This window comes from Mirounga leonina, unplaced genomic scaffold, assembly GCF_011800145.1.
Source record: "Mirounga leonina isolate KUSES-001 unplaced genomic scaffold, KU_Mleo_1.0 Mir_104, whole genome shotgun sequence".
Lineage (NCBI taxonomy): Eukaryota > Metazoa > Chordata > Mammalia > Carnivora > Phocidae > Mirounga > Mirounga leonina.
The window spans coordinates 1,300,252-1,327,754 of NW_023270231.1; the positions used below are offsets into that span (position 1 = coordinate 1,300,252).

Below are 27,503 nucleotides of genomic sequence, written 5' to 3' on the forward strand. Positions count from 1 at the left end.
CTTGGGATGTCAATAATCCTGTTCTCACAAACATTTTAGTTAACCAGACACAATGGGATCCTAATTTTTTTTTTTTTTTTAAGATTTTATTTATTTATTTGACAGAGAGAGACACAGCGAGAGAGGGAACACAAGCAGGGGGAGTGCGAGAGGGAGAAGCAGGCTTTCCGCTGAGCAGAGAGCCCGACGCAGGGCTCGATCCCAGGACTCTGGGATCATGACCTGAGCCGAAGGCAGACGCTTAACGACTGAGCCACCCACGCTCCTAAATTTTTAATCATATACAAATGTGTACAGATTTGGTAGAAAGAATCAGATGACCTTAAAAATTTGGTATAGTCAATAGATAATATAAAAAAATCATGTTTTACCAAATGAACTGCTATAAATCTTACCTTAACACTCTCAGGAAATTTAGCTATTTTCTCATTTGCCTCCGTAAGCCTTTTGGTTAACTCAGGCAGAGAAAGTGGCTGATTTTTTTCTTCTTTACTAGTAATAATAATAAAAAGCGTAAGTCATATGCCTTGCCCCACATAACTTTTAACTGTTATCCCATAAATAAAATTCTTTTGTCATCTGGGTCTTATCTCTCATTTTTAATACAAAGGTCAAGAGGAGGGAATTTAATTTGATACGAAGTTTTCAAAATGAAATACCATTCACTATTTTCCAAATCCCCACTTCTCAGACACATAGCTCTAATGAAAATTTAGGATCTTGAGGGGATTCAGTTTTGCAGCCAAGTGCAGAAAGCCTGGATTTCTCTGGGAGTAGTCGACATAGCTGGGGCTCCTAACCGTAGGTATATGGACGCACATTTTTTCTGGGAAGAGTGTCTTAAGCTTCTCAAAGGAGTCCTGTGATCCAGAGGTTAAGAGCTGCTGGGTTAGAGAACTTTTTAGTGTTTTTCTTGTTACTAAAACCAAACCTAGAGCTGCCTAGAGTGTGGTGGCTTACTGGAAAAGTGACTCAAAACTCTGACTCAAGATTTCAATGGGAGTCTTTTTTTTCCCCAATAGGAGTATTTTTACAGCAATAAATATATAAGGGCTTCAAAACTTCTTAATTTTTTTTTTCAGTTACTAACACTAGTTATCAGTTTATTGATGGTACTAGTTACTATGTTTTAAGCCTTGTGCTAGGAGACAATCTAGGTAAAAGGCATTCAGCATAATAACCAATCAGTAATCGTTAATCACCACAAATGCCCAAGGCAGAGGGCCCTGTAATAGTGCAGATGAGCTTTACAGTGATTGGTGATTGGCTCCTGTCATCCACCTGGACCCTATGTTGAACAGAAGTGATTAGGATGCTACAGCATTCTGATCACTTGGGATTTTCTCAATTCAACATGCAGTTTTGTACCACTATTTTTTTGTGTATTTTCTGGGATAGCACAGAACAACTGAAAAACTGTGGTTTTCATTAATGATGCAATAATACAACTCCCCATCTTACATGATTAATTTTTTAGGGAGGGGGAAATCTACTTTTTGCTCAAAGGTATTATTTTATTGTCTGTCCTATTGTTATTAACATTATTTGTGATTTCATTTAATTCCCCAAACAAGCAAGGTAGGAGTAGGTACTCCCAATTATCCCAATTATAGATGAGGGAACAAAAGCTCAGAAACATTAAGAATCTTGCCTGAGGTCACTCAGTACAGCCAGGATTAGAACCCATGCTGGACTCCAAGTCCGGTGCATACCATATTATGGTGCTGGCAAGTGACCTGATCAAGCTCATCATGTGCTGATTTTTATCTGATGGAAGATGTGAGAACTCAGCAGGGTATGTCCAATTCCACCTTGTACAGACTCACTACTTACCACTCGCTCGGAGGACTAGAGAGGGACTTTTCTGCCACCTGTTCAGATTCATTCTTATCAGGACCATTTGTTGTAGACTTACAGACTTGACTCTTCTGGTGTTGGCGGATCATTTCTGCCAAGGTCTCTTGGACTTCGGCAACGGTTCTCTGTGAGTTTTGGAGACTGGCGTGCTTTTCTGAAAAAAGCTCTTTACAAGTGATCAGCATCTGCTCGCTTTCTTCTGTGAGTCTCACATCTAATTCTGGAGGCCTGCTTGTCTCTGGCTGAGAAACTTTGGGGTCTGTTTCTTCAGGGCTGGCATTGTTTATCTGCTGGCTTTGCTCAACAGAGGTTGTCCTTCTGTGAGCAGCTCTTACCCAAACACTGGATTTGGGGCAAGGCCTGGAGAGAGACCACCAGAATTCATACAGATGTCCATAAATAAAAAAGGCCTCCAAACTTTTGAAAGCTGGTGTGGTGGGGGACTGATGTTCACCTAGTTTGTCTCTTAGATGGTCACAGCCTAGGGGGAGAAGAAAATGATTTAGGGTTGTGTGTTTCTTTATCTGCTAGAAATCTGGCCCCTCCCCTTATGTTTCCTATCACTCAAGGAGAGGATCTCAAGAAGAAAGGATAGCAGTGATCCATGGGACCACATGCCCTTCACCAAAAGCCAACTAGAGCTAAACATTTCCTGACCTAGGGCAGCATTCTTGTTGCTGTACTCTACGTGTCAAAGCATTATAGAAAAAATATTCCATGTTCCTATGAAAGCTCTGGTAGGTAAGATCCCACTATGTCTGAAAAAAATCACAGTGATTTAGTTTAGTGACTGTGCAGCTCAAAGAATGTCTGTCTTTCTGCTGTGCTTCTCTTTTTTTTTAGTTCATTGATTTATTTTAAATGTTTCTCTACACCCAGCATGGGGCTCAAACTTCTAATCCTGAGATCAAGAGTTGCATGCTCCTCCGACTGAGCCAGCCAAGCACCCCATGAGCTTTTCCATTCTTAACTAACTTGTGAGCACATGGCTATTTCTCTCAAACTGTGTAGGAAAATTTATAGAAGGCAGTAAGGTAGATAAGGTAGGTAGGGCCAGGTAAAGGAAAACAGCTCAGTCATTCTGGCTACCTCTTAGGAGCCTGGGTAAGAGAATTCAAACTGGGTGGTAAATGACATAGCTGGCCGGTCTCTATCTTTCACTGATGTATGTCCTCCTAGTGCTGTACAACTGGTGGTGGTTATATCATCCGTTAGGCATGCCCCAGCAGAGATTGGGGTGGGGGGGGGTCATTTACCTTCAGGAAGAAAGGCTGAGTGCACTTCCTGCATGATGGTGAAGTTTCCGGAGTCATAGCTCCGGACCACAGCTCGAAGCAGGGCTTCCACAGCCGCGTCCCAGCAGGCCACCTGCTGGCTCAGCACTGCCAAGGTCAGGTCATGGCAAATGTGAAGCAGAAGCTGGAGGGAGGAGCCAGAGTTTCACTTAAACATTCTCCCACAGCAAGCACTGCGATGATACCAGAAATATTCCTATTGACTGCACTTGGAAGAAGTATAGACCGTGGACGTTTAAGAAAGCTTCTCCTATCTCCACCACCCATTTTTGCTTCCCTATCCGAGAAACTTTCCTATCTAGCTGCACAGTAACATACCTTGTCTGGTGTTAAAGTCTGCTCATGCTAAAAAAAAAAAAATGCCTTGACATTTGTATTTAATTAAAATAAAAAGTGAGTTTCGGAACTAAAAGCTGTAATTCAACCAGCCAAGCTGGAGTATAATTAAGATAATTTATAGTGAGCAATTTGATGAGTTTTGATAAATACATATATCTGTGTATGTATGTGTATGTATATGCATATATATGTATATATATATATATATGCTACAATCACCACCAAAATCAAGACCTAGAACATTTTCATCATTGTAAAATATCCCCGTGTGTCCCTTTGTATGCAATCCCCTCTCCCCACCCCCTGGCAACCACTGATCTAGTTTTGGTCACTATAAATTTTGTCTTTTCTAGAATTCATATAAATAGAAACACGAGTATACAGTCTTTTGTGTCTTCGTTCTTTCACTTATCATAATAGTTTCAGGATTCATTGATACTATTTCTGTGTCACTAGTTCGGTCCTTTTTAGTGTTGCATAGTATTCCACTGTATGGATATAACATAGTCTGCATATCCATTCACCAACTGATGGACATTTGGGTTCTCATTTTTGGTTGTTGTGAACTAAGCTGCAACAAACATTTGTGTAAAAGTTTGTGTGGACACCTGATTTCATTTCTTTTAGTGAAATATCTAGGCAGTGGGATTGTTGGGCTCCTGAGCATGTCTATGTTTAACTTTATAAGAAACTGCCAAACTGTTTCCCAAAGTGTTATATATCATTTGAGGAAGTCTTGTTTCTCAAAAATAATGTGCCCTCATTTTCAAAAGAAAAAGTAGATAAACTGATACCTATTTATAGGATGGGTATAGCTGTTAAAATGAATCAACTTTATCTCTTTGCATCAATATGGAGAGATTCTACAAACTGCTCACTGAAATAAGGAAGGCACAAAAGAATACATATGGCCTGACTTAGGGGCTGCCTTTGGTGAGCTAGGAAAGGGAAATGGAGTACCAGGGACTTCAACCTTATTGTATTTCTTTTACTAAAAACTAGAAGAATATACAAAACAAAACCAAAACACAGTAAAGCAAAAATGACAAAATGTGAACATCTGTTAATTCTGGTTGATGGGTACTCTATTTTTCTCTATGCTTTTCTGTATTTTTAGGCTTTTTTTCTGCTCCTTTTTTTTTTTTTTTTTTTTAAGAGAAGACTGATCAAGACTAACTTCAAAGCCAAAAGGCTTTAATTAGTCCAGAGGGATCTTTCCAGGTTGCCTAGGCCTGCCTTGGTCTTTTCTGAAATGCAAACTGGCATTCAACTTGTTTCATTATAATAGTGGACACGGATTAAGGAAGTCTTACTACAGAGTGCAGACAGGGTACCTGTTTGGAGGGAGTGTTGTTTGTAGCAGATGGGTACTGGATACTCTGCAGTTGCTGCAGTGCTGCCTGATACTGCTCTGGGCTATCCAGGCTGAAGGTACTCTTCCATACAGCAGTCACCCTCTCCACGAAGGGCCCTTCAGTGCCCGCAGCCCAGGCGTTGTAGGAAGAGCTTCTGGCCTCTGAAAGCTGCCTTTCCTCCAGGTGCTTGGACAGTAGCTCAAGAAGGCAAAACACCAGTCTCTGCCCCTGGAGCCCAACCACAAAGGATAGGAACTGTTATGCAGTGCAAGTGCCTGTCTCGAGAGTTCTCAGTTTCTCAGTGTGTTCCCCATTACATCTGTAGCAACCAAACCCCTTAGTGGCTGCCTCTGGCCAGTGTGAGTCACGAGTGAGGGGGAAAAGATGTGATCTAATAGACATTTTTCCAGATGCCTTTGCAGGGATCTTGGAAGTAGCCTGCAGCCCAAGCAAACATTTTTATAACACGGAGCCCTGCCCACTATAATGTAAGCCACATGCAGGCCAGCCACCTAAGTCTTGTGGCCCAGTTTGAGGAAAGATGGCCTGGATTCATCCAGTTCTTAGCCCCTGCCCAAACTTTAGATGAAGGGATACAGAAATAAAGTGTAATGGGCAGAAGGTGCTACAGCAGATAAGCTGTGTAGATCTGAGAGCTGGGGCAGATGTTAGGCACCACGTCTCAGTAAGTTTAAAAGAGGGTCAGCTGGAAGAGACGAGAATAGAAGCACAGAGAGAAGCCCTAGAAGAAAATGTTTCTTTTTGCTAGACTTTCAGTTGCCATGAGATTCATGTGTACCCTTATAATAATATCTTCTCAGTTAAGCTTCAGAAGATCTCTGTTCCACGTAGCCAAAATAGCCTGATCATTATCAGAACAGCATTTAGCATAAGCTTAAAGGTTTTCTTGCTTTGATAAGGATGCTGTTTAAGAGGAAAAAAAAGAAATGCTAAATAGCCATTTTGGAAACTTTTTTTTTTTTTTTGCTATGGATAAATTAAACTCTCTCTAGATTTGGTCACTTATAACTAATACACAAAATGACACTATCTTTGAGGGTATACTACTTTTGTCTCCATTTTTATTTTGCAGTATTTATTTTCCTTTTTTTCCCAAGATTTTTATTTATTTATTTATTTAAGGATTTTATTTATTTATTTGAGAGAGAGAAGGAGAGAGAGAGAGCATGAGAGGGGGGAGGGTCAGAGGGAGAAGCAGGCCCCCCACCGAACAGGGAGCCCGATGGGGGACGCGATTCTGGGACTCCAGGATCATGACCTGAGCTGAAGGCAGTTGCTTAACCAACTGAGGCACCCAGGTGCCCCAAGATTTTTATTTATTTGACAGGGAGAGAGACAGCCAGAGAGGGAACACAAGCAGGGGGAGTGGGAGAGGGAGAAGCAGGCTTCCCGCAGAGCAGGGAGCCCGATGTGGGGCTCGATCCCAGAACCCCGGGATCATGACCTGAGCCGAAGGCAAATGTTTAACAACTGAGCCACCCAGGTGCCCAAAAGCTATTATTTTTCTTGGCTTATGAATATTTAGCTAGGAACTGTCTTTAGGCCCAGTAACTCTACTAGGGAAAGAGGAACTTACAAAGTTCATGTTAGTATCTGACCAGCAAAGTTGTCTAAAATGGACCAAATGTTTATGTGTTTTGGAAACTGAGAATGCTGATGCTTTTAAAAGTAATCTCGGTTTTGGGGAGCCTGGGTGGCTCAATCATTAAGCATCTGCAGGGTCCTGGGATCAAGCCCCGCACTGGCCTCCCTGCTCGGCGGGAAGCCTGCTTCTCCCTCTCCCACTCCCCCTGCTTGTGTTCCGTCTCTCACTGTGTCTCTCTGTCAAATAAATAAAATCTTAAAAAAAAAAAAGAAAGTAATCTTGGTTTTGATGTGTCAAATAAGGCAATGGTAAATTACTCATTTTTAACCAGAAAGGGATAAATAGACATTTAACAAAATACTGATTTTACCACACTTCTTTATGGCTTAAAGCTAACGAGGGGTGCAATGGCAGAGCACCATGATTTCTGTCAGAGGCTAATCCCTCTTCCTCTCCCTCTTCAAAGACCTGATGACACCAATAAAGAAATACCAGACTGCTAGCCTAGGGGCTGAGCTGACTAAAGTCTGCTCATATATGTGGTACACAAACTGATAAGGAAGGAGAATTACTGTGAATGACCACATTCTCTCTTACTCTGAATGTGGCAACTGACAAGCCAAGGTACTTCCATGGGATAGTATGGCCAGGGCTTGCTGGACACTTCTAAGGATACCTGCCTAACTGGTACAGCTTGTTCAACTGGCTTATTCATTTGGAATTCAACTAGAAAAGGGCTTAGGGCCCTTCCTTCTTAAATACCAGGAGATACAGTAACAGACTGACCTTTAGACTTTCATGCAGCTTCAGGGCTTCCTGGGCTCCCACCCAGTTCCTGGCCAAAAGCAGCTCCTGGGCACATCGGAGAGCCAGGGAAGAGGACAACTCATTCTCTCCTACAATGGAAGCCAACTCTGCAGCCGTCTTAAGTGATGCTGCATCTCCCTTCTTGGCCAAGACTTTGGCTGCATCATAGGCAGAAGCAGCCCCTAAATAGCTGCAATACAAAAGAAAACCCCAAAGTGTCATAAGCAGATCTATTCCCCCTTCCACCGCCACATAGATAATGAGTGACAGCCTCATACAGGGTAAGGACATAAAGGAACCTCAACATTTGCTGAACTGAACCCAAACAGAGTCTTCATTCCCTTCCAGTTTCCTTGTTTGATGGTAAAGACATTACTAGAAAAAGGGGGACCTCCTGAGTCTGCTACTGAGGTTTCCTGAATAGTTACCATGATTCATATAAATACCAAGGAGGTAGGTCCTGATGAATCTTATGAAGCCGGGTTTAAAACACATATGCCTTTTTATTTTCTATTCACTTTATGTCCCCCCCAAATGTATTATTCTTATCCTGCTCTTCTATGTTCGGATACATGCCTGTTCCCTCAGGCTTACCATTTGGCGGCTACAGCATAATGGCCATCTTTTTCCAGGATGGCTCCCCAGGTGAGATACAGGTCCTTCAGGATCGGGTCCTCTGGGCGCAGTCGGGCCTTGGCAACTGAAATAGCTTCCCTAGAGGCAAGAACAGGTATTAACCAATTTGAAAAGGCTATAACAAACTGTCCCTCTTGTATTGTTTATACTGTTCAACAGCCTAGAAAAAAACGTTTTCCTGTACTATGTGAGAAGTTAAAACCACATGCTGAACTCAATTCTTTACCTAGGTCAGCAGTTCTTAACGTGTGGTCTGTGGATTCCTGGGGGTCCCCAAGTCCTGTCCCTTCACAGAAAACAACCACCAGTATTGTTGCCAATGATAAAATTTGAGCTTTCAAGTGAAAACTAGAATTTTAGGAAATTTGTGCCTCCTACTCTGGGCATGACAGCTTCCCGAAAGTTAAAAATTCTTCTGAAGAGACCGATGGTGGTATTAAAGAATGTGATTTTTTTTTTTTTTGGATATTTTATAATGAAATGTGTTAACATTTAGAGTATCTGTATAATTCTGTGAACTAATATTTTCCAAGTGACATACAACTTCTTAGTTGCAGCCAACATAAAGTTGTAGCTGGAATTAAAGTATTTTGGATTAAATTGATCTAGGCAGGGGCGCCTGGGTGGCTCAGTCGTTAAGCGTCTGCCTTCGGCTCAGGTCATGGTCCCAGGGTCCTGGGATCGAGCCCCGCATCGGGCTCCCTGCTCAGCAGGAAGCCTGCTTCTCCCTCTCCCACTCCCCCTGCTTGTGTTCCCTCTCTCGCTGTGTCTCTCTGTCAAATAAATAAATAAAATCTTAAAAAAAAAAAAAATTTGATCTAGGCAGAACAACATTTAAGAAGTATTTTGAGATATCAACTTCTAGCCATGACGGAGCAATAGTGACCAGACTTACCCTCCTGCCATAAAACTAGACAAAATATGTATTTTTTCAGACCCTGGGCACCAGGCAGCTCAGGACTGTCATCCTGGAGAGAAGGGAACCAATGATGTGAGCCCTGTCAGGGTCCCCTTTGCAGGCATCTTCTTACAGGGAACCCCAGCAGAGCCTCAGCAGTCTCACTGAGTGGAGGAGAGACAAAGCAATTGGAATCTAAGGGCCAGGATGATAGGAAGGAAGAAGCTGTCCAGAGAAGGATCTACAGAACTCTGTGTGGGGAATCCCATGGAGTCTTTGGCTAAACCATACATGTGTACGAAACTCTTTAAGGCTGGACAAAGAATAATCAGGGAACTGTAAGCTGAGTATCTCCCAGAGCTCACTCAGGGGCCTGGGAGACTTTTGTGTTTTGACCAGCCAGACATGTGAGTTGATTTGTTGAATACACAAGGCATTCAGAAGGTAGAAGGGCCAACTAATTCTAGAGTATAGATTTCTTTAAACTTGTCCTAAGAAAGCCTAAACACAAGCTATGAAAAGATCAAGCTGATCCATAGCAACTTTTTAAAGATTTTATTTATTTGAGAGAGCTTGCAAGCAAGCATGAGCTGTGGGAGGGGCAGAGGGAGAAGCAGACTTCCCACTGAGCAGGGAGCCCTGACACGGGGCTCAATCCCAGGAACCCAGGATCATGACCTGAGCCGAAGTCAGCCACTTAACTGACTGAGCCACCCAGGCGCCCTAGATCCATAGCAACTTTAATGCTCTCTAAAACAGAGTTCCACACTCTCTAAAGGAAGACAGACCAAAACAGAATAAAGAAAAAGAAAGTCCCCTCAAAGTCATCACATCAAATGGCTGAAAATCAGTGATGGGAGAAAGTCCTAAAAATAGTAAGAGAAAAATGACATAGTTCTTACATAATAAAGATGAGATTAAATGCAGTAGTCAAGTCAAAAACAATGTAAGAGAAAGGAATGTCATCTTTGACGCCCTGAAAGAAAAAAACTGCCAGAGAAAGATCCTTTAAAATGAAAGCAAAATTATAGGCTTTATAAATGACAGACAAAAGTTGATGGAATTGGTTGCCGGAAGAATCACACTACAAGACATGAAGATCTTGTTCAGGTGAAGAAGGAGTTGATAGCAATTAGAGCCTTGGACCTATATAAGAGAATGAAAAATGCTGGAAATACGTATGTGGGCAAATATTAAAAAAATATTTTAAAATTAATAAAAAATTATTTAGAAAGATGGCAGGTTAAAGCAAAAATTCTAATAGTGTAATCTGGGGCTATAACATGTCAAATATATGACAACAGCAGAAAGGACAGGTAGGAAGGAAAGAAATATATTGTCTGAAAGAAGTAATACAATATTATTTGAAAGTAAACTGTGATAAATTAAAAATGCTAATCATCACAAGCCCTAAAGCAACCATAAAATAAATGAATAGGAGTATAGCTAATAAGCCAGTATTGGAGATAAGAAAATATTCAATTGATTCAAAAGAAAGCAGGAAAAGACAAAATGAACAAATAATAGATGGGATAAGTAGCAAGATGGTAAATTTTAATCGCACCAATATTTACATTAATAGTAAATGGCCTATGCACTCCAATTAAAAGACAGAAACCATCAGACTGGATAAAAAACAAGACCAAATTGTATGCTGTTTACAAAAAATACTTCATTCCTTCTGTTTGTCACTACTTACTATGTTATATTACAGTGAAAGTATAATAACTTGGATAGGAAGGATTCATACCAAACTCAGGAGAGTGGTTACTTCTAGAGAAGGGATGAGGACAGAATTGGAGAAAGGCAATTCAACCAAATCTGGAATGTTATACTTAAAACAAAACAAAACTGGGGGCACGGGGAGTTTTTGGGGTGGTTGGCAAGATCCTGTCTGTCTTATACCGTTTTCTCTATTTGTGTTACTTTAGGGATAAAGAAGTTCTGAAAAAGATCAGCGGCAAACACTGACAAAAATTAACGTTTGTTAAGTACAGGTAGTGGGTGCACTGATGTTTGTTAAGCTAGTGTACGTATATTTCTGTATGTTTGAGATGTTTAATTATAACAGAGGTTTGTGCTGGTTGTCAGTAAGCCGAGCTGTTTAACAGATGAATTTCACATTATGTTCAACTATTGGTTCAATTGTAGGGTCATACAAACCTGTAGAAATGGTTTGACTTGAGCAGCTCTACAGCTTCATACACTTTGTGGATAGAAAGGAGGTGAGAGGCAGCCTTGACATACTGATCTTGAAAACACAGCTGTTTGGCAAAAGCTTCCACGGCCCACAGCCACACATGGTAGCCAGCTATTAAAAAAAAAAAAAAGGTGGTGGCTGAATAAGAAGCAGGTTTAAGAAAAAAAAATTAGCACATACATACATTTGGGTTAAAAATGCCTTGGTTTTAGTCACTGCATTAAGTATAACATTTAGATACTAATTCAGCTGCCATTACAGATCATCTGCTTCATCTACTCTCCCTATACCCACATTTTAAAACATCAGTTTTTTTCTTTGGTTATGTTAACACATACAAAATAGTGCAAAATTCAAAAGGTACAAAAGAGTATGGATGTCAGGACAGTGATTACCCTTGTTGGGGTGTGTGGAGACTGAATGAAAAGCAGCATGAGAGAAGCTTCCAGGGTGCTGGTAGTGTTACACTTCTTGATATGGGTGCCGGTTACAGGGGTGTATTCAGGCTGGTGAAATTCCTTGTCAGTCTCGACAATGGCCTGTGTACTTCTCTCTCCCTCTCTCTATATATAGTATACTTAAATACAGTTAAAAAACTGGGCATGGCATAAAAGCTTTCCTTTTTATCCTGGCATCTATCCACCCAAACTTGTCCAAATTCCTTTCCCTGGAGAAAACCATTATTATTAGTTTTTTGAAACCTTTTTGAAAAAGTCTATGAAGACACACTTAAGTATAAATGACAGACTAGTAAGTACTGCTGTGCATCTATACCTTGATTCTTCTCACTTACTACACTTTGGAGCTCTATTCCATATTAGAATGCACAGAGCTGCTTCATTCTTTCATAGGAGCTTCTACTGTCTAGAGGTACAAGATGTCACCAGCCTCTTCCTGATGGACAGAGAGGTTCTTGTGATCTTTTGCTATTACAAATACTGCTGTAATGACAGTCCATGTATACTTGTCATTTTGCATGTGTGAGTACAGTTAATTCCCAACACTTAGAATTGCTGTGTTAAGGTTGTTAGACACGGCCAAACTGTCCTGCGAGAGAGGGCCCATCTTTTTAAAAGATTTTATTTGAGAGAGAATGCGTGTGAGAGAGCACGAGCCAGGGGACAGGGCGGGGTGGGGGGGGGGGGTGGGGCTGGGCAGAGGCAGAGGAGAAGCAGACTCCCAGTGGAGTGGGGAGCCCGATGCGGGGCTCCATCCCAAGACCCCAGGATCATGACATGAGCTGAAGGCAGACACTTAACAGACTGAGTGAGCCCCCCAGGCACTATGAGAGTGTCCACGTTTAGTGGACTTATCCTCCAGGTGATAGCACTTTTGTTGAAAGACATACCAACTGGTGCCATAGCCACCAGACTGTCTGTCAGCTCCCCTCTTTCTGCTGCCGTCTGAAGAACACCTTTTAGATCTCCCTTCCAAAGCATGAGCTGGTGAAATAACTCGGGGTGGCCATTTTCCAAGTGACCTTTTCCTGTTCGGAGGAGAGAGAATGTTGGGAAGATGTTTCAGAAACCTCTGTCTACACAGACTTCCACAATAAGAAAGGCCGGATGAAAGAGAGGAACAAACTCCTAGAATATGCTGTTGCTGGCTGAAGGGAGAGTCATCTCCCAGAGTGTTCATAACGTGGTATGAAGCCCACTTAGTCGCTTGTCTACCCACTCACTTTCACTTACACTCACAGTGAACACTGTATATTCAGGGTCCTAGGACTGATGCAAGGGGTGTTTGCGAATATGCAGATCGTGGAGCTCAAAACCTAGTTAGTTGACATGTAAAATGAGCCATTATGATGCCGCAGGATGGCATCCATAAAGGAGGTAGAGGTGTTAGGGAAGCATAAAGATAGACTGGGTTACGTTGACTGGACTTGCCTCACCTTCAACCTCAATCATTCTGTACAGGGCAGCCCGGTCTGTGAAAAGCCCCAGGTGAAATCTTTCCTCAAGATCAGTACACACCTCCTCATTTAGCTCTGCTAATTCAAAAAGAAAACGAGGTTACTATTTTCTGTCCAATTTTCCAAATGTATGTCCAGAACATCCTTTTCAACAGTGAAAAGAAGAGTCTTGTGCTCTTATTTACGCTAACAGAAACCCCTGCTGGTTACAAGGGTAACAAAATATGAGAATACTTTGAGTTTGTTAAGCTCAGCCTTGGCAAAATCCAGTGAGACAATTTAGTTCGCAGTTTGCTCAAATAAAGATTTGGGGGGAAGAAAAAGGGAATATAAAGCCAGCCCCAAATTCAACATGTATTTTATTTTATTTATTTATTTTTAAAAAAGATTTTATTTATTTGACAGAGACACAGCGAGAGAGGGAACATAAGCAGGGGGAGTGGGAGAGGGAGAGGGAGAAGCAGGCCTCTCGCGGAACAGGGAACCTGATGCGGGGCTTGGTCCCAGGACCCTGGGATCATGACCTGAGCTGAAGGCAGATGCTTAACGACTGAGCCACCCAGGCGCTCCTCTACATGTATTTTAAATGCAGTGAAAAACAAAACAAAAAAACTAACAAGAAATGTCCTTAACATTCACTAGGATCTGTCACAGAGGGATTCAATATTCATTCTGTTTTTAAAAAAGTCATGTGAGCAATTTTCCAGTAAGGTTAATAATGTAAAAATATATGATTAGGTGTATAAGTTATAGGAAGTCATCAAAAAGTCCCCGAAAGAGGGCTATGTATATAAGAAGAGCATAAAATATTTATGGAGAGAAACAAGAAACTGGCAATAGTGTGGCCTGAGGGGAAATGGAAGGAATAGGTATCAGGGTGGGAATATAAAAAAGATTTACATTCTTTTTGAATCTTTGAGTATCATTTATCATATGTATCCCGTTTTAACATGTAAAATTCAAAATTAAAAAAATATATAGTTGCTCAAATATCAAAATAATAGATACTGAATAAGGATTTTGCAAAAGTAAAATAAAAAACCTTCTAAAACAAAAACTTCCACCAAAATTCTAAAAAAGGAACTGCCATATTATGGGTATATTTCCAATAAGCACGTTTTTTTTTTTCTACATGAAGATACTATGTCCCAGGGAAACGATAGTTGAAGGAGTTGATTCATGCTAAGCTATTTAAGCCATCACACCAATTCTGGCACATAGATGGCTGGTAACAACTCAATTTATAACAATAAATCAGAGCACTGCATCTCAAAGTCACTGGGCAGTGCTGACAGTGAATCAGAATGGGGAGCTTGGCTTTGGGGTTGGCGGGGGAGGGAAGCCTGGAAGAGAATGTAGAAATACAAATAATTTTAGACATTTGTTTGTGCATTCATTCAACACATATACAAGCATCTCTTATGTGCTAGTTCCCAGAAGACTATGGATGGGCCAAGGAAGTCTGTTTTTGTACCTTTGGAGTGTTTTGCAGTTGCTAATACCAAACAGTCCTGATGAAGCTCCTCCTTGGACCTGTGGTCCAGGCTGGTAGTCAGTGGAAGCATGGAACGAGCTTTTCGCTTCTTGGTTAAGGATTCTGAAATGTAATAAAAATACAGACTGTCTGAAGAAAAGCTGATCAGAATCACAAAACTGGATGGCCATTGTGTGACTGTAACCTACTGAAAGGATACTGTTGGGCATCAGAAAAGTTCCTACTTCCCAACAGCTGCAAAATGACCCTTCGTCATTAAAACATTAAAAAAAAGTTTAAATTGTTTAAGTGTTAAAACTGTTTAAAAACATGACCCAAAACTGAAACAATCAAAACAACAAACAAATATTTAAAACCTAAAAAACAAAAACCCCAACAAAAAACCAACAACAATAAAAACCACAGTTTGTGGAGTTTTCGGTTGCATGTAATATTTGAGGATGCTTTCACAAAATATTTTAATCATTAGACACCAACCTGGCTTCTCTTTAGGTGGCTCCTTCTTCAGTAAAGTGACTTTGTTGTTAACAGTGACCTTTGACTTTTCAAAGCCTAACGAAACCGGAGTGCAGGTAACTGGTTCTCTAGAAGCTACATCATGGGGGATAAAGAAAAAAAGTTTGGAGAACAACAATGCAGAATCTAGTTCTTTTTAATAATTAAGAACTATACCAGGCTTAATAGTATGATTTTATGTATTCCATAATAGGAGATAAAATACTTTGGAAAAGAAGCATGGGTAGTCTTCCTTTTCTCACCTCACAAACCATCTGTATTCCAGGAACTCTAATTGGTCTAAGAAGTTGTTTCTAGCCCCACAATTTTATACCACAGGCCCAGGAGTTCTGAAACTGCTCAGATGGCAAAAGACTTCTTACATATTTAGATGACAAAGCACTAATTACATGTTTAATTACAAAAGAGAATATTAAGGGTATGTGATATGAAGTCACAATCCTGAGTACACACAACCATGAACTTTTAAAAAAAAAGCCCAGCTGTTGATCTATAGGGGTAAAGGACATTTTGTGCAACCATTTTGTGATAAAGAGGTATTTGGATAAGCCTAAAAAAAAATAAATCATTAAACTTTTAACTCTTTATTTTCCTCAACTATGTGTCCAACAGCCATCCCTTGGTATGGAAAGGGTCTGGATGTGTTTATACCACAGATTTTGGCCATTTTAATTCCTGTAGTCTTATCCTGCCCAAGTTGGTAAGAAGTGTTCTCTAAAGACCTTCACTGTTTCCATCCCAGGCTTCCACCAGATCCCCTTGAACACTTCCAAGAGGTTTAGAGGCTTAAAACAACCTTTTAAGAAACGAATGCAGTTTCTGACAGCATCAAAGATACAACCTAAGTTAAAGGGATGGGACAATAAGTAGGTCAGAGGCAGAGAAGTTTCGAACTGAGTAAGGACCTGGCTTAGTTTGACCAGCCTACCAACTCCTAGAGTCTGGGAAACACAGGATTTGGCCACATACCCACTGAGACAATGCCACTGGGGAACTCTGGCTCCCGGGCTTCCTCCTCACCCTCCTGGTCCGACACGCCATTCTCAACAGGTCCCGAGCTCTCCCTGATGCTCTCGTCTTCATTTCCATCATATCCTTCCTGCTTTACAGGAGCTCTCGAGGTGGGCTTTTTCTTCTTTTTGGGCTTTGGCTTAGGTTGAGAGAGCCTTTTTTTCTCTAATTCAATACTTTTCTTACCTAGAGGAATCATAGTTAAGACAAGGACAGACTAATATATATATTCTCCCATCCAAGTACCAACCAGGCCCGACCCTGCTTAGCTTCCAAGATCAGACGAGATCGGGTGTGTTCAGGGTGGGATGGCCATAGACTAAAATATATGTTCTTGGTTAAAAGCACTCTAGGAGATAATCTCCAAACATCATTCTTTTTGATAGCATTCTCACCATTTCCCTTCCTTCCCAATGAATTTTTAGAGTTGTATTGTCAACATGTTAACCAAACCCTTGTAGGATTTCATTAAATCATGAATATGATGCCCAATTATCCTTGAATACTAATAGTATATATTCTACACAGAGGGACATTTTCCTACATTACTACAGCACAGCCATTAAAATCAGGAAATTAATATCAATACATTACTACTGTCTACTCTACATACTTTATTCAAGTTCTGCCAAATGTACCGAGAATGTCTTTTATAGCAAAAGGAAACAATCCAGGATTACATGATGGACTTGTTTGTTATGTCTCTCTAGTTTCCTTCAGCCTGAGACAAGCTTGTTTTCCTTTAACCTTCAGGACTTGAAACTTGTAAAGATTACAGGACAGTTACTTTGTTGATTTTCCCCACCGCCTGATGTTGTCATGAATAAATTTAGGTTTTGCATTTTGGACTGGCAAACATAGGAGTGATGCTATCAATACAACATTCGAGGTAGCACAAAATTTCTATTTGTCTCATTATTTGGTTGTTTACTTTGATCACTTGAGTAAGGGGGTGTCTTGCAGGTTTCTCCCTGAAAAATTGTTTTTCCTTTGTAATTACCAAACTAAGTATTTGTGTCCACTAGTTTTAGTATCCATTGATGTTTCTTGACCACAAACTGTTACTGTGATGATTGCTGAATGGTAATTTTCTGATTCCATCATTCATTCTACATTTATTAGTTGGCTTTCTATTATGAACAAGAGCTCTTGTCTCTCCCCATTTATTTAGACCTTCACTTTTTTTTCAATATGGATTCATGGATTCCTATTTTGTTTTAATCTGTTACTACTTATTTACTTTCTAACTTTTTTTTTTTAAGATTTTATTTGTTTCTCTGAGAGAGAGAGAGCACATGAGCAGGAGGGAGGGGCAGAGGGAGAAGCAGCTTCTCCCTGAGCAGGGAGCCTGAAGACAAAGGGCTCGATCCCAGGACCATGGGATCAGGACCTGAGTGGAAGGCAGACGCTCAACCAACTGAGCCACCCAGGCGGCCCTACTTTCTAAGTTTTAAGGTATTTATCCTTTGCTGTTTTAAAATCATCTTTATTGAGGTATAGTTTAACATAATATACCCACTTTTTAATACTCTGATGAGCTGATTATACATGATGTATAATCATGTAACTCAGCACCACAAATAAAATATAAAATATTTCCATTATCTCAAAAATCCCTCCTGCCTCTTTGCAGCAAGGTGCACTTCCTGAGTCCCAGGCAGTCACTCATGTGCTGTCACTATAATTTTGCCTGTTTTAGAATTTCATGTTATATATACTTGTATTCCCTACTGTACATTAGAATTATACAGCACGTATAGTCTTTTGTGCCCAGCATCTTCTGCTCAGTGAAACATTTCTGGGGATTCATCCATTTTGTTGTGATGATCGGTAGTTACTTTCTTTTTATCGCTGAGTAGAATTCCACTGTAGGGATATACCACAGTTTATTTACCAGCTGACGAACTTGTGGGTTGTTTTCAGTTTGTGGTGATTACAGATAAAGCTGCTATGAGCATTCTTTTACAAATTTTTTATGTAGATATATCCTTTCATTTATTTGGATCATTTTTACTTGTATATTATTCTGTCTAGTTTTTTTTAAAAGATTTTATTTATTTGACACAGAGAGAGAGGGAGAGAGAGAGATAGGGAGAGAACAAGCAGGGGGAGCAGCAGAGAGAGAAGCAGGCTCCTTGCTGAGCAGGGAGCCCAATGTGGGGCTTGATCCCAGGACCCCGGGATCATGACCTGGGCCAAAGGTAGACGCTTAACCAACTAAGCCACCCAGGTGCCCCCTGTCTAGTTTTCTAGCTGTTTACGGCAGGTGGGCAAGTTGGCAACTTAAATCTTTGACTGCCAGAAATGGAATTCTCCTGTTCATTATTTTCAAGTTCAGACTGTCCCAGATTTGGTTAGTGGGAGCCCCTCCGAGCTGGCTTCTCTGTCCTCTTGATAGATCTCAGTTCTTTGAGCACTTCCTTCCTTTGTGGCACCAGATGATGTTCCAGGCCCATCTCATATTTTTCCTGTCCCAACATGGAATTAGCCATTTCTCTAAGAAGCCCTGGTTGGTCTCTTTGCACAGAAAATGATATATAGAAACCAAGATCTGGGTGTTAGGTGTACTCGTTACTATTTGTATGCTGTCCTCATGGCTGCCTTCCTTCATCCTGCCATCCTGATGAAGGAAGGCAGCCAATGCCATACTGTCACTGCCACCCTACATGAATGTCCTCTTTTCTTGACCTTGATCACCTCAATTACTGAGGAAGGGAGTAAGGGAATTAGGGAAGCATTTATGGGCTCCTGGTTCTGACTGACCTTGAGGAGGCCGGGAATGTTCTTGCATGGAAGTGAGCCATTTGTACACACAGAAGTCATCTGCCCCTGAGTAGATGCAGTCTGGATCCAGTGGGGACCATGCCACACAAAGAAGTCGACCTCGATGTCCTCGGAAATTGCAAAGAGGCTCTTCTCGGAGAGTATCCCACACCTAAAACCAAAAGTCACATGATAGCATAGATAATTTCTGGTTAATCTATTGCTTTGGGGGAATATAAGTTTAAAAAGATTTAAAAAAAAAAATCTGTGTACTCTTACTTCCCTTTATGATTTATTATTTTCTCTTAGGAGTTCAAATTTTAGAAATGTTATTTCCTGTAGGTGGCTTATGTACTCTGGGATGTAGAGACTTTCTTATGGGGATGATTCTGAGTGAGCTTCTAATGGTACCCTATGGATTTCACTGTACTAAACCAGTATTCTATGCTTTTTGGGCTGGGGATTCTGACATCATGAAGCGAATTTTAATTTAGAGCCTACACCTGCATGTGTAGTGCATGCGTAGGATTCTGATTTCTCACAGGTGATTTTTTTTGTCCCCATCTCTGTGAAATTATCAATTTCCTTACTGTTTCTTGAATTACTCCTGTCTCCATTTCACAGAGGGCAGCCCTTCCTGGTTCCTAGCTTTGTGCAGATAGCTCAATTACAACTCAGCACTGAGATGGACATCCATCAGAAGTTAGCTCTCCAGTTCCTCATGTCTGTTCTGGTTCTCGTATCTGAAAGTCCTACCTCATAGCTCTGGCTTGGCATCTCATCTTTATTTTTTCCAACTTGAAGATTTTTGACTCACCAATTTATTATTAATAACTGTTCATGATTTATAGCTATTGTTTCTGTGTTTAAAACAGGAGCGAGTACTTCTCACATCAATTTAGTCCATCATATGACAGTAAGAATGAAATGTTAAAAAACATTAGAATTTAGCTAGTTCCTATCAATACCTTCCCTTTCATCTAAGTCAAACAAAAATAAAAACAAAAACAAAACTTAAAAACCCAATCTTAGCCTGCCAGAGGCCCAGATATGTGGGATGAATTAAAATGCCTTCTAGAGCTCAGAATACCCCTTTCTATAGAAGATAATGGCCAGGGAAAGAATGTACACAACTGGGGAAAAAGAGGAAAGAGTTCCAGTTAGAATACATAGTGAAGAACCTACAGAATCAAGGACACAATAGTACCTGAGCTGTACCATCGTAGGAAGCAGATACCAGCCTTCCATCATGATGTGGGCTCCATGCCACACTGGTAATCTTGGCTGTGTGCCCTGACAGGGTCCGGTAGGGCTCTGTAATGGTCACTGGAGATTCAGGATTGCTCTCTAAGAGACAAGGGGAAGATGTCATTTCTGCCAACAGCAACAACATAAAGACACAGTGGAGTTAAAATGTAGAGTCAAGATTTTGCTATATGCTTTCTAGATGACTTTCAGCAGGCAATATTTATTTATTGGTTAAGACTATGGGCATGTACGCAGTGCCTGACACATGGGTTTACTGCAAGAAGTGTTAGCTGTCATTCTTTCTAAAAGCCACCAAATGAAAACAGTATCTTTTCATTTTTTTTAAGATTTTATTTACTTATTTGAGAGAGAGAGAGCATGAGGGGGAGAGGCTCAGAGGGAGAAGCAGACTCCTCGCTGAGCAAGGAGCCCGATGCGGGACTCGATCCCGGGACTCCAGGATCATGACCTGAGCCGAAGGCCGTCGTTTAACCAACTGAGCCACCCAGGCGCCTGAAAACAGTATCTTTTGCATGTGATATCAAGAAGGATGTTATCATCACTTTTATGGTAGCTAAAGATATATAATCTGAACTTAATCATGAGAAAATACCAGGCCAACCCAGACTGAGGGGACATCTACTGCCCATAACAGGGTAGTATTCTTCAAAGATTTAAAAAACAAACAAACAAAAAAAGGCTTAGAGACTATTCCAGATATGAAGGACATTACTGGATCAACTGACAAAGCTAGAATATGGATGGTAGATTAAACTACTGTATATGTATTGTTAAATTAACTGAAGTTCATAATGGAATTGTGGATTGTAAGGGAATATCCTTCTTACAAGATACACAAATATTAAGGGACATGGGGGCATGATGCATGCAACATAAATGGTTTGGAAAAAATATGTACACAGGCAGGCGCGCACGCACGTGCATACACACACACACAGAAACAACTGAGTATGACAAAAGGCTAACAAATGAACGTGTGAAAGGGTGTATGAGAATTCTCTGTATTATTCTTGCATCTTTCCTCTGAGTCTGAAATAAAGTAATATATATTTTTAAATTTTTTTTTTAAGGTTTTATTTATTTATTTGACAGAGAGAGACACAGCGAGAGAGGGAACACAAGCAGGGGGAGTGGGAGAGGGAGAAGCAGGCTTCCCGCGGAGCAGGGAGCCTGATGCGACCTGAGCCAAAGACAGATGCTTAACACCTGAGCCACCCAGGCACCCCTGAAATAAAGCAATATTGATTCTGGCCATTTTTTGGTCTTTTTCTGTTATTCAGTAGATATGAAATAAAAAAAAACAAACTGAGATGTTAGTGTTAAAGTAGACAAAGATCTGCATTGCTCTGGTGAATTAAGTTAATGCCCTCTGCCGAGTGGATGCTTAATTTGGAATCCCACTAATAATAAGGACCAGGATAAGCTTTCTAACATATCATGCTCATTAGTTACACACTGTCTACTACTTATTGTTAGGAAAGTCTGTCTCTAGTTTAATAGTTTTTCCATATGCTTTTAATGTGAGGGAACCACTGCTAGAATCAATTTTTTTTGTTGTTACAGATAAGGATTCTTAGAAAACTGGGAAATTCTAGAGAAAATAAAAATGTCAACTATTTTCACTATGGCTGACAGCCTATACTTGGGCAGTACTCTCGAAACAGTGTAGTGTTAGATTATAATTTCTTCATATTAGGAAAAAAGTAATCTTACTTCTTTCATATTTAAAAAAGGGGCTCATTTAACCACCTATGCAGGGCTCCATCTCACCACCCCAAGTTCTGGCCTAAGCTGAAACCAAGAGTCTGATGCGTAACCGACTGAGCCACCCAGGCACCCGTCTTATTTTAATTAAGAAGAATATGTTACTTTTGAAAGCAGAAAAAACCAGTGAGAATAACATTTTAATACCAAGAAGCAAGTAAAAAGGTATACAACTTGGAATGCGAAGCAGCTGAACAGTTATCACCCCAATGTGTAAGAAACCAAAGTTACCTATGACAGTCTTTAGGTTGTGCACATAAATGACTGCATTGTTGGACCCAGAGGCCATCAGATAGCTCAGCTCCGGCTGACTGCCATGCTCATGATGCCAGCTAATGGTATTCACAAGCTTGTGATGCTGCTGGATGGTGCATATCAGTTTCAGGCTGGGAACCTGAAATATTTCTATTGATCTGTAATAACAAATACACGAGAAGATAGATGATCAAATTACAATCTAATGCAAACAGCAATCTCCCTCATTCCATCATTCAACTAAAGGTGAAATGGAATAGGATAATCCTATCTATCACTGCAAAGGTCACTCTCTTACAGAGAACCAGATACAAAAGGCTGTTCTTTCAACAAGTATATTTAGCTTTAAAAAAAATCCCAACAATCTCTGTAAAGTTGTGTTTATCAGGCTCTTGTGATAAATGGTGCTATGGAAAAGCTAAAAGAAGAATTAAGGAACCAATGGCTAAATTAGGACTATGCTGCTATGATCAACATCAGAAAATGCACAGTGAGGTCTAAAAAGCATTTCTGCCCAGGCTTATTTTAAAAAAATGAAGAAAGATTTAGGCAATTCAGTGCAGTAAGTAGTGCAGTAGATGAGCATTTTGTGAAGCATAAAACAGCCCAAACACTGAATAGGCAAACATTCCTTTAGACTGTAAATACCTAGCTTATTTTGCATTCTCAAAGATGCAGGGAGCTCCTGGATCATTCAAGGGTATCAAGGACAGATCAGAATATCATATTCAACAGGCTGCCCCAACTAACATTATAGATGGCATTAATCAGCTTTTGATCAAATGTATGTGCAATTACAAAGTTTTCTGGTTTTGTTTTGTTTTTTAAAGAAACAAACACATACCCGTCTTCGTTGCCAAGAGCCATGATTTTGCCATCTGCTTTCCAGCTGATCTCTGTGTGTACAGGCAATTTGTACTAGAAAGCAAAACAAACCAATCTTGACTAAAAGCATTGTTCTTCTCTCTGCATATCTTACAAATCAACGACGACAGCATGAGAAAAAAAATCCCTAGAGTTTTAAAATGTTCTAATTATGCAACTTGTAAATAACCTACATAGTTAAGAGTTACTACAAGAGTTACTAAAAGCAAGCATTCTAATTGTAATTTCCTTAATTGGGACAAAAGAGAGAGGCCAGTAAATACTAAATGTTTACAGTGCCTAACCTTATGAAATGAACTTCATTAAAATGATTTTGATCCCACAACAGAGAATGTTAACATGTCCACTGGCTTGATAACATGGGGGTCATGTCTCCTTAACAAAAGCTTTATATACACTACCCTGGTTCTCTTCCTGTCTATTTCTGTTTCTTTTCCTTCTGTTTTTTTTTTTTTTTTTCCTCCCAACTGTTGGTGTTTCCCCAAGGCTGTCCCCCTTGTCTTCTTATCTCTTTAGACCATCTCATATATGCCTACAGCTTCTTCAGCTACCATTCATCTGAAAGAATTCCAAATTTTTTTTTTTTAAGGGAGAGAATGAGTGAGTGCTCAAGCAGTTGGGGAAGGGCAAAGGAGAGGGAAAGAGAGAATCCCAAGCAGGCTCCACGCCCAGCACGGAGCCTGACGCAGAGCTCAATCTCATCACCCCGAGATCACGACCTGAACCAAAATCAAGAGTTGGATGCTTAACCGACGGAGCCACCCAGGTGCCCCAGGAATTCCAAATTTCTAACTCCAGCCCAAACTCCTTGTATGAAGTTTTTTTTTTTCTAAGTTTTTATTTTTAAGTAATCTCTACACCCAACATGGGGCTCAAACCCACAACCCTGAGATCAAGAGTTGCATGCTCTGGGGCGCCTGGGTGGCTCAGTTGGTTAAGCATCTGCCTTCAGCTCGGGTCATGATCCTGGAGTCCTGGGATCAAACCCCTGCTCAGTAGGGAGTCTGCTTCTTCCTCTCCCTCTGCCCCTCCCCACTTGTGTTCTCTCTCTCTCTCATTCACTCTCTCAAATAAAAAATAAAATCTTAAAAAAAAAAAAAAGTAGTATGCTCCATTGACTGAGTCAGCCAGGTGCCCCTCCTTGTATGAAGTTCTGATCCATATATTCAACTACCACAAAACTAAAAGCTCCTTAGGAATAGAAATTTTGTCTCTTTTATTCATTGTTGAATGTTAATGTTGAGATAGTATTTAATGAAAGAATATAGTTGATAAAAATAATTCAATTTATGATTAAATGTTATTTTTGCTAGTCATTAAAAAATAATGAGCACCAATAAAGTGCTCATTTGCAAGAATAAGGAATTCTCAACATTATGGTTTCACTTCAAAAGGCAGTTCTGGCACAGATTGATAAAATGGTAAGGCAAAAGTGATTAAATGTGGGTATCTGGGTCAAGGATATAAGGGAACTAGGTGTATTATTTTTGTGTAAATTCTGTAATTATTTCACTAAAAAATTAAAAATGAAATGGTTATTCTGTCTTGAGCAAAATACTTTGCAGCCATACTTGGCCACCATATTACTTTTTATCAAAGTCTCACTCTGGAGGAAGTGGCTGGCCTGAAAAGGATGCTTTATATCCAAGATCTGAAAATTTATCATAGATCACCATGATAATTGAGACAAAACTTGTGTGTGTATGTATGTGTGTGTTTGGTTAAGTTCCTTGCTTTACTCAGAGATAAAGATTTCTACATTATGTGTTACAAATCACAAATTCATTGAGGCTTTTAGGAACATCTAAGGAATCTGATTAGCATAATGGATATCTCTAATAATGGCATTTATGATGCAAGATGGGAAACCAAGAAGATACAGAGATTCAGAGAAGACTTTAGACCACAAGAACCCACTTTGATTGAATTGGTGTCCCTGATGAGTTTGTTGATATCATAGGCCTCTCCACCAAGCTTCCAGGGGTTATGCTGTAAGACAATCCCTTCCCCTCCACAGCTGTATAAAGTGAGGGAAGGTCTGTCTCCTTCTCCTCCTATAAGATAAGAAAAGAAAGTTTATCAGTTTTGCATTTCATCAGCTTAACTATTTGTTGCTATACTATGGGTTATTTTAAAAGAATTTTATTAATACATTGGAATAAAGTTGCATATGAACACAGTTGTTGGGAGAAGTAAGAAGATACACTAATTCTACAGTAATATTTATAATGCAGCATATTTGCTTTAAACATTCTTCTGCCATTCAGATAGTATGGGTGCCAAAGCTGGGATCAAAAAACATGTTCGCAATATTTATGAGAATTTACCTTTTCTTTCAGAAATGAGCACTCCACTCTGTGGGCATTTAAATATATGGAGCTGCAGGACTTCCTATGACTAACTATAAGGAGCTGTCCTCAAAGCAATGATTTGTTTAGTATTACAGCAATCCTCTTTTTGACTTTTAAGAAGCAAACAGTGGTTCTTGTGGGTTTCTGTAAGGACAAGTTTTATTTTCACCACTGCTAGAACTATGCGTGGCACAAATCAAGGATCCAAGGATTCATTCAAGTTGTTGAATGAATGAAGGAATGACCTACAACTGCAATGCTGCTTGAGTTCTGATGATTTACATTATTTTCTCTATGTACTGCGATTACTTGGATATCACTTTAGGGATAATAAAGATAAGGCTGAGGAGTAAGAAGAGGTAAAGGGTCAGAGTACAGTGATGACAAAAAGAGATCATTTGAGGAATTCTAAGTTTGCTTTAACTATAGGTGAAAACAGATGATCATTACTCCATTAATATAGTCAAATACCATTGTAATTCTGATAAAATTAAAAAGTGATAGCAAATTTTAGTGACAGCACATTAGGCTGGGCACCAGAGGCCAGCATGAGGGAACTATATGCACAATGAAAAAATTCAACTCGAAGAGACCAAATAATGCTTTAGAGTTTGGGGGTTCTTATTATGTGTGAATGTTTCTAACTTATCACCTGCTATGACTGCCCTCACAGATCCTTGGGGGGACACAGCAGTCTGTATAAGCAGTCACTGTACTAGAATATTTATGACTTTCTAGCTTGAATATCTTACAATTAAACTGAAAGAAAGAGAATGCTCTCATGTTTGCTAGAGAATGGCTCTCGTACTTACCGAGTGAAATGGGGGGTAGTGGTGGCCCCCAGGCTAAAGTGTATACAGTCTTCTTATGATATGTGCTAGAAATCTGTGGAGGTCTGGGGGGAAAGGGGATGACAAAAATTTAAACAGAAGGCACAGTGGGGAAACAGACCCATCTTTTTCTAAAAGGTTCTTATCCATGTTGCTGATATTTGAGCAAAACAATTTAACAGTATCCTTCTCCAAATAGCTGATTGTGGAGAAGCCAACACTTAAATAAAGTACCATGTAATGACATCTGCCATCAAAATGATTAAGTCCCAAATGTACTTTACCCAGAAAAAAATGTTATCCCTCTCCCCCGAGTCTGGCCAGTTTGGGATTTTTCCTCTCTCCCCTCCCAGTTGCCCACTTCACTTAAATGTCATAGATTCTAATGTTACTGTAGTTACAAGCAGTGTAAAGGTTATCACAACTAGAGAAAAATAGAACAAGATAGAAAATGCAAACTGTTCAGCCCAGAACTAAGGTTACTGCAGAGCGTCTATTATCATCATACAGATGGCCCCACCTCACTTTCAAGTAAAAGACCAGAAGTCATTTCAGGTTTACCCTGTCATTAACATCACATTCTTAAACTAAGACAAGATTTTAGAGAAGTTGGAAGTTTTTGACTGAAGAAATCTTGCTCTTGAGGGTTATGTGGAAGGCTGGGGTGGTTAATGACATATGAGGTGTCAGTAAAGGGCAGTTTGGCTGTTACCTTTATCATAAACCGTGTTCTCTGTATGATGTGAGAATTCCTAGAGTCCAGAACCCACGACCAAACTAGGTGTTGACTTATTTACTTCCATGTTTCTGGCACATGCATCATTGTCATTCTGGACAATAAAACCCAATTTCTTTGGGCTCAAAGAAATAGGATAAGTAGTTCTGGCTGAATACTGCCCAACAGCATGTCTACGGCAGCACCCTTCCTCCTACTACACACCTTTCCTGGGTTTGTTTGGATATTCAGTTTATAATAACCAGAATATATTAATTTAATAGAATTAGTAAACAATTTTGTGATGACACAGAGCTATTCAAATTGAAATATGGTTTTATTTTCTTCAGTGCCTCTTTGAAATAGTGTATTATTTTTTTGAGAATTAAAAAATGGAGTTAACTAACTGCGGAACAAAAAATGCAGGTAACTAACTGCATATAGGTTTTACATATGTACTTAAAAACTGCATATAAAAAAGATTAACTCTGCAGTGTAGTAAGTAATTCTCACTTAGAAATGAATGATCTAGAATAGGGGTTGGCAAACTTATCCTGGAAAGAGCCAGCCAGTACATATTCAGGCTTTCTGAGCCACGAGGCCTCTGTCACATCTCTCGCTCTGCTCTGGCACTATGAAGCAGCTTCTGATAAGGTGGAAACGAGGGAGCGCCACTGGGTTCCAATAAAGCCTTATCTGTGGACATCATAATTTTATTTAATTTTCATGTCATGAAATGGT

The 27,503-nt window shown here is 40.0% G+C and overlaps 1 protein-coding gene across 5 annotated transcripts in view; it reads right to left on the reverse strand.

Annotated features, from left to right (window-relative positions):
• The window catches only part of GEMIN5 (gem nuclear organelle associated protein 5), a 40,994-nt gene that overhangs the window by 1,634 nt on the left and 11,857 nt on the right, over window positions 1-27,503 (reverse strand). For 2 of the 5 annotated variants that reach the window (XM_035012915.1, XM_035012897.1), the window contains exons 10-27: window positions 26,030-26,112; window positions 24,784-24,920; window positions 22,826-22,899; window positions 21,958-22,139; window positions 19,901-20,040; window positions 18,694-18,865; window positions 15,889-16,116; window positions 14,881-14,994; window positions 14,383-14,505; window positions 12,888-12,983; window positions 12,342-12,479; window positions 10,957-11,104; window positions 7,854-7,973; window positions 7,239-7,449; window positions 4,826-5,074; window positions 3,114-3,276; window positions 1,834-2,338; window positions 396-492 (exon numbers count right to left, since the gene is read on the reverse strand). In XM_035012915.1, coding sequence (XP_034868806.1) covers window positions 396-492; window positions 1,834-2,338; window positions 3,114-3,276; window positions 4,826-5,074; window positions 7,239-7,449; window positions 7,854-7,973; window positions 10,957-11,104; window positions 12,342-12,479; window positions 12,888-12,983; window positions 14,383-14,505; window positions 14,881-14,994; window positions 15,889-16,116; window positions 18,694-18,865; window positions 19,901-20,040; window positions 21,958-22,139; window positions 22,826-22,899; window positions 24,784-24,920; window positions 26,030-26,112 — 2,980 coding nt within the window. Of the gene's footprint in view, window positions 1-395; window positions 493-1,833; window positions 2,339-3,113; window positions 3,277-4,825; window positions 5,075-7,238; window positions 7,450-7,853; window positions 7,974-10,956; window positions 11,105-12,341; window positions 12,480-12,887; window positions 12,987-14,382; window positions 14,506-14,880; window positions 14,995-15,888; window positions 16,117-18,693; window positions 18,866-19,900; window positions 20,041-21,957; window positions 22,140-22,825; window positions 22,900-24,783; window positions 24,921-26,029; window positions 26,113-27,503 lie in introns of all 5 variants that reach the window. The other 3 variants (XM_035012906.1, XM_035012888.1, XM_035012923.1) reach the window with 2 other exon arrangements.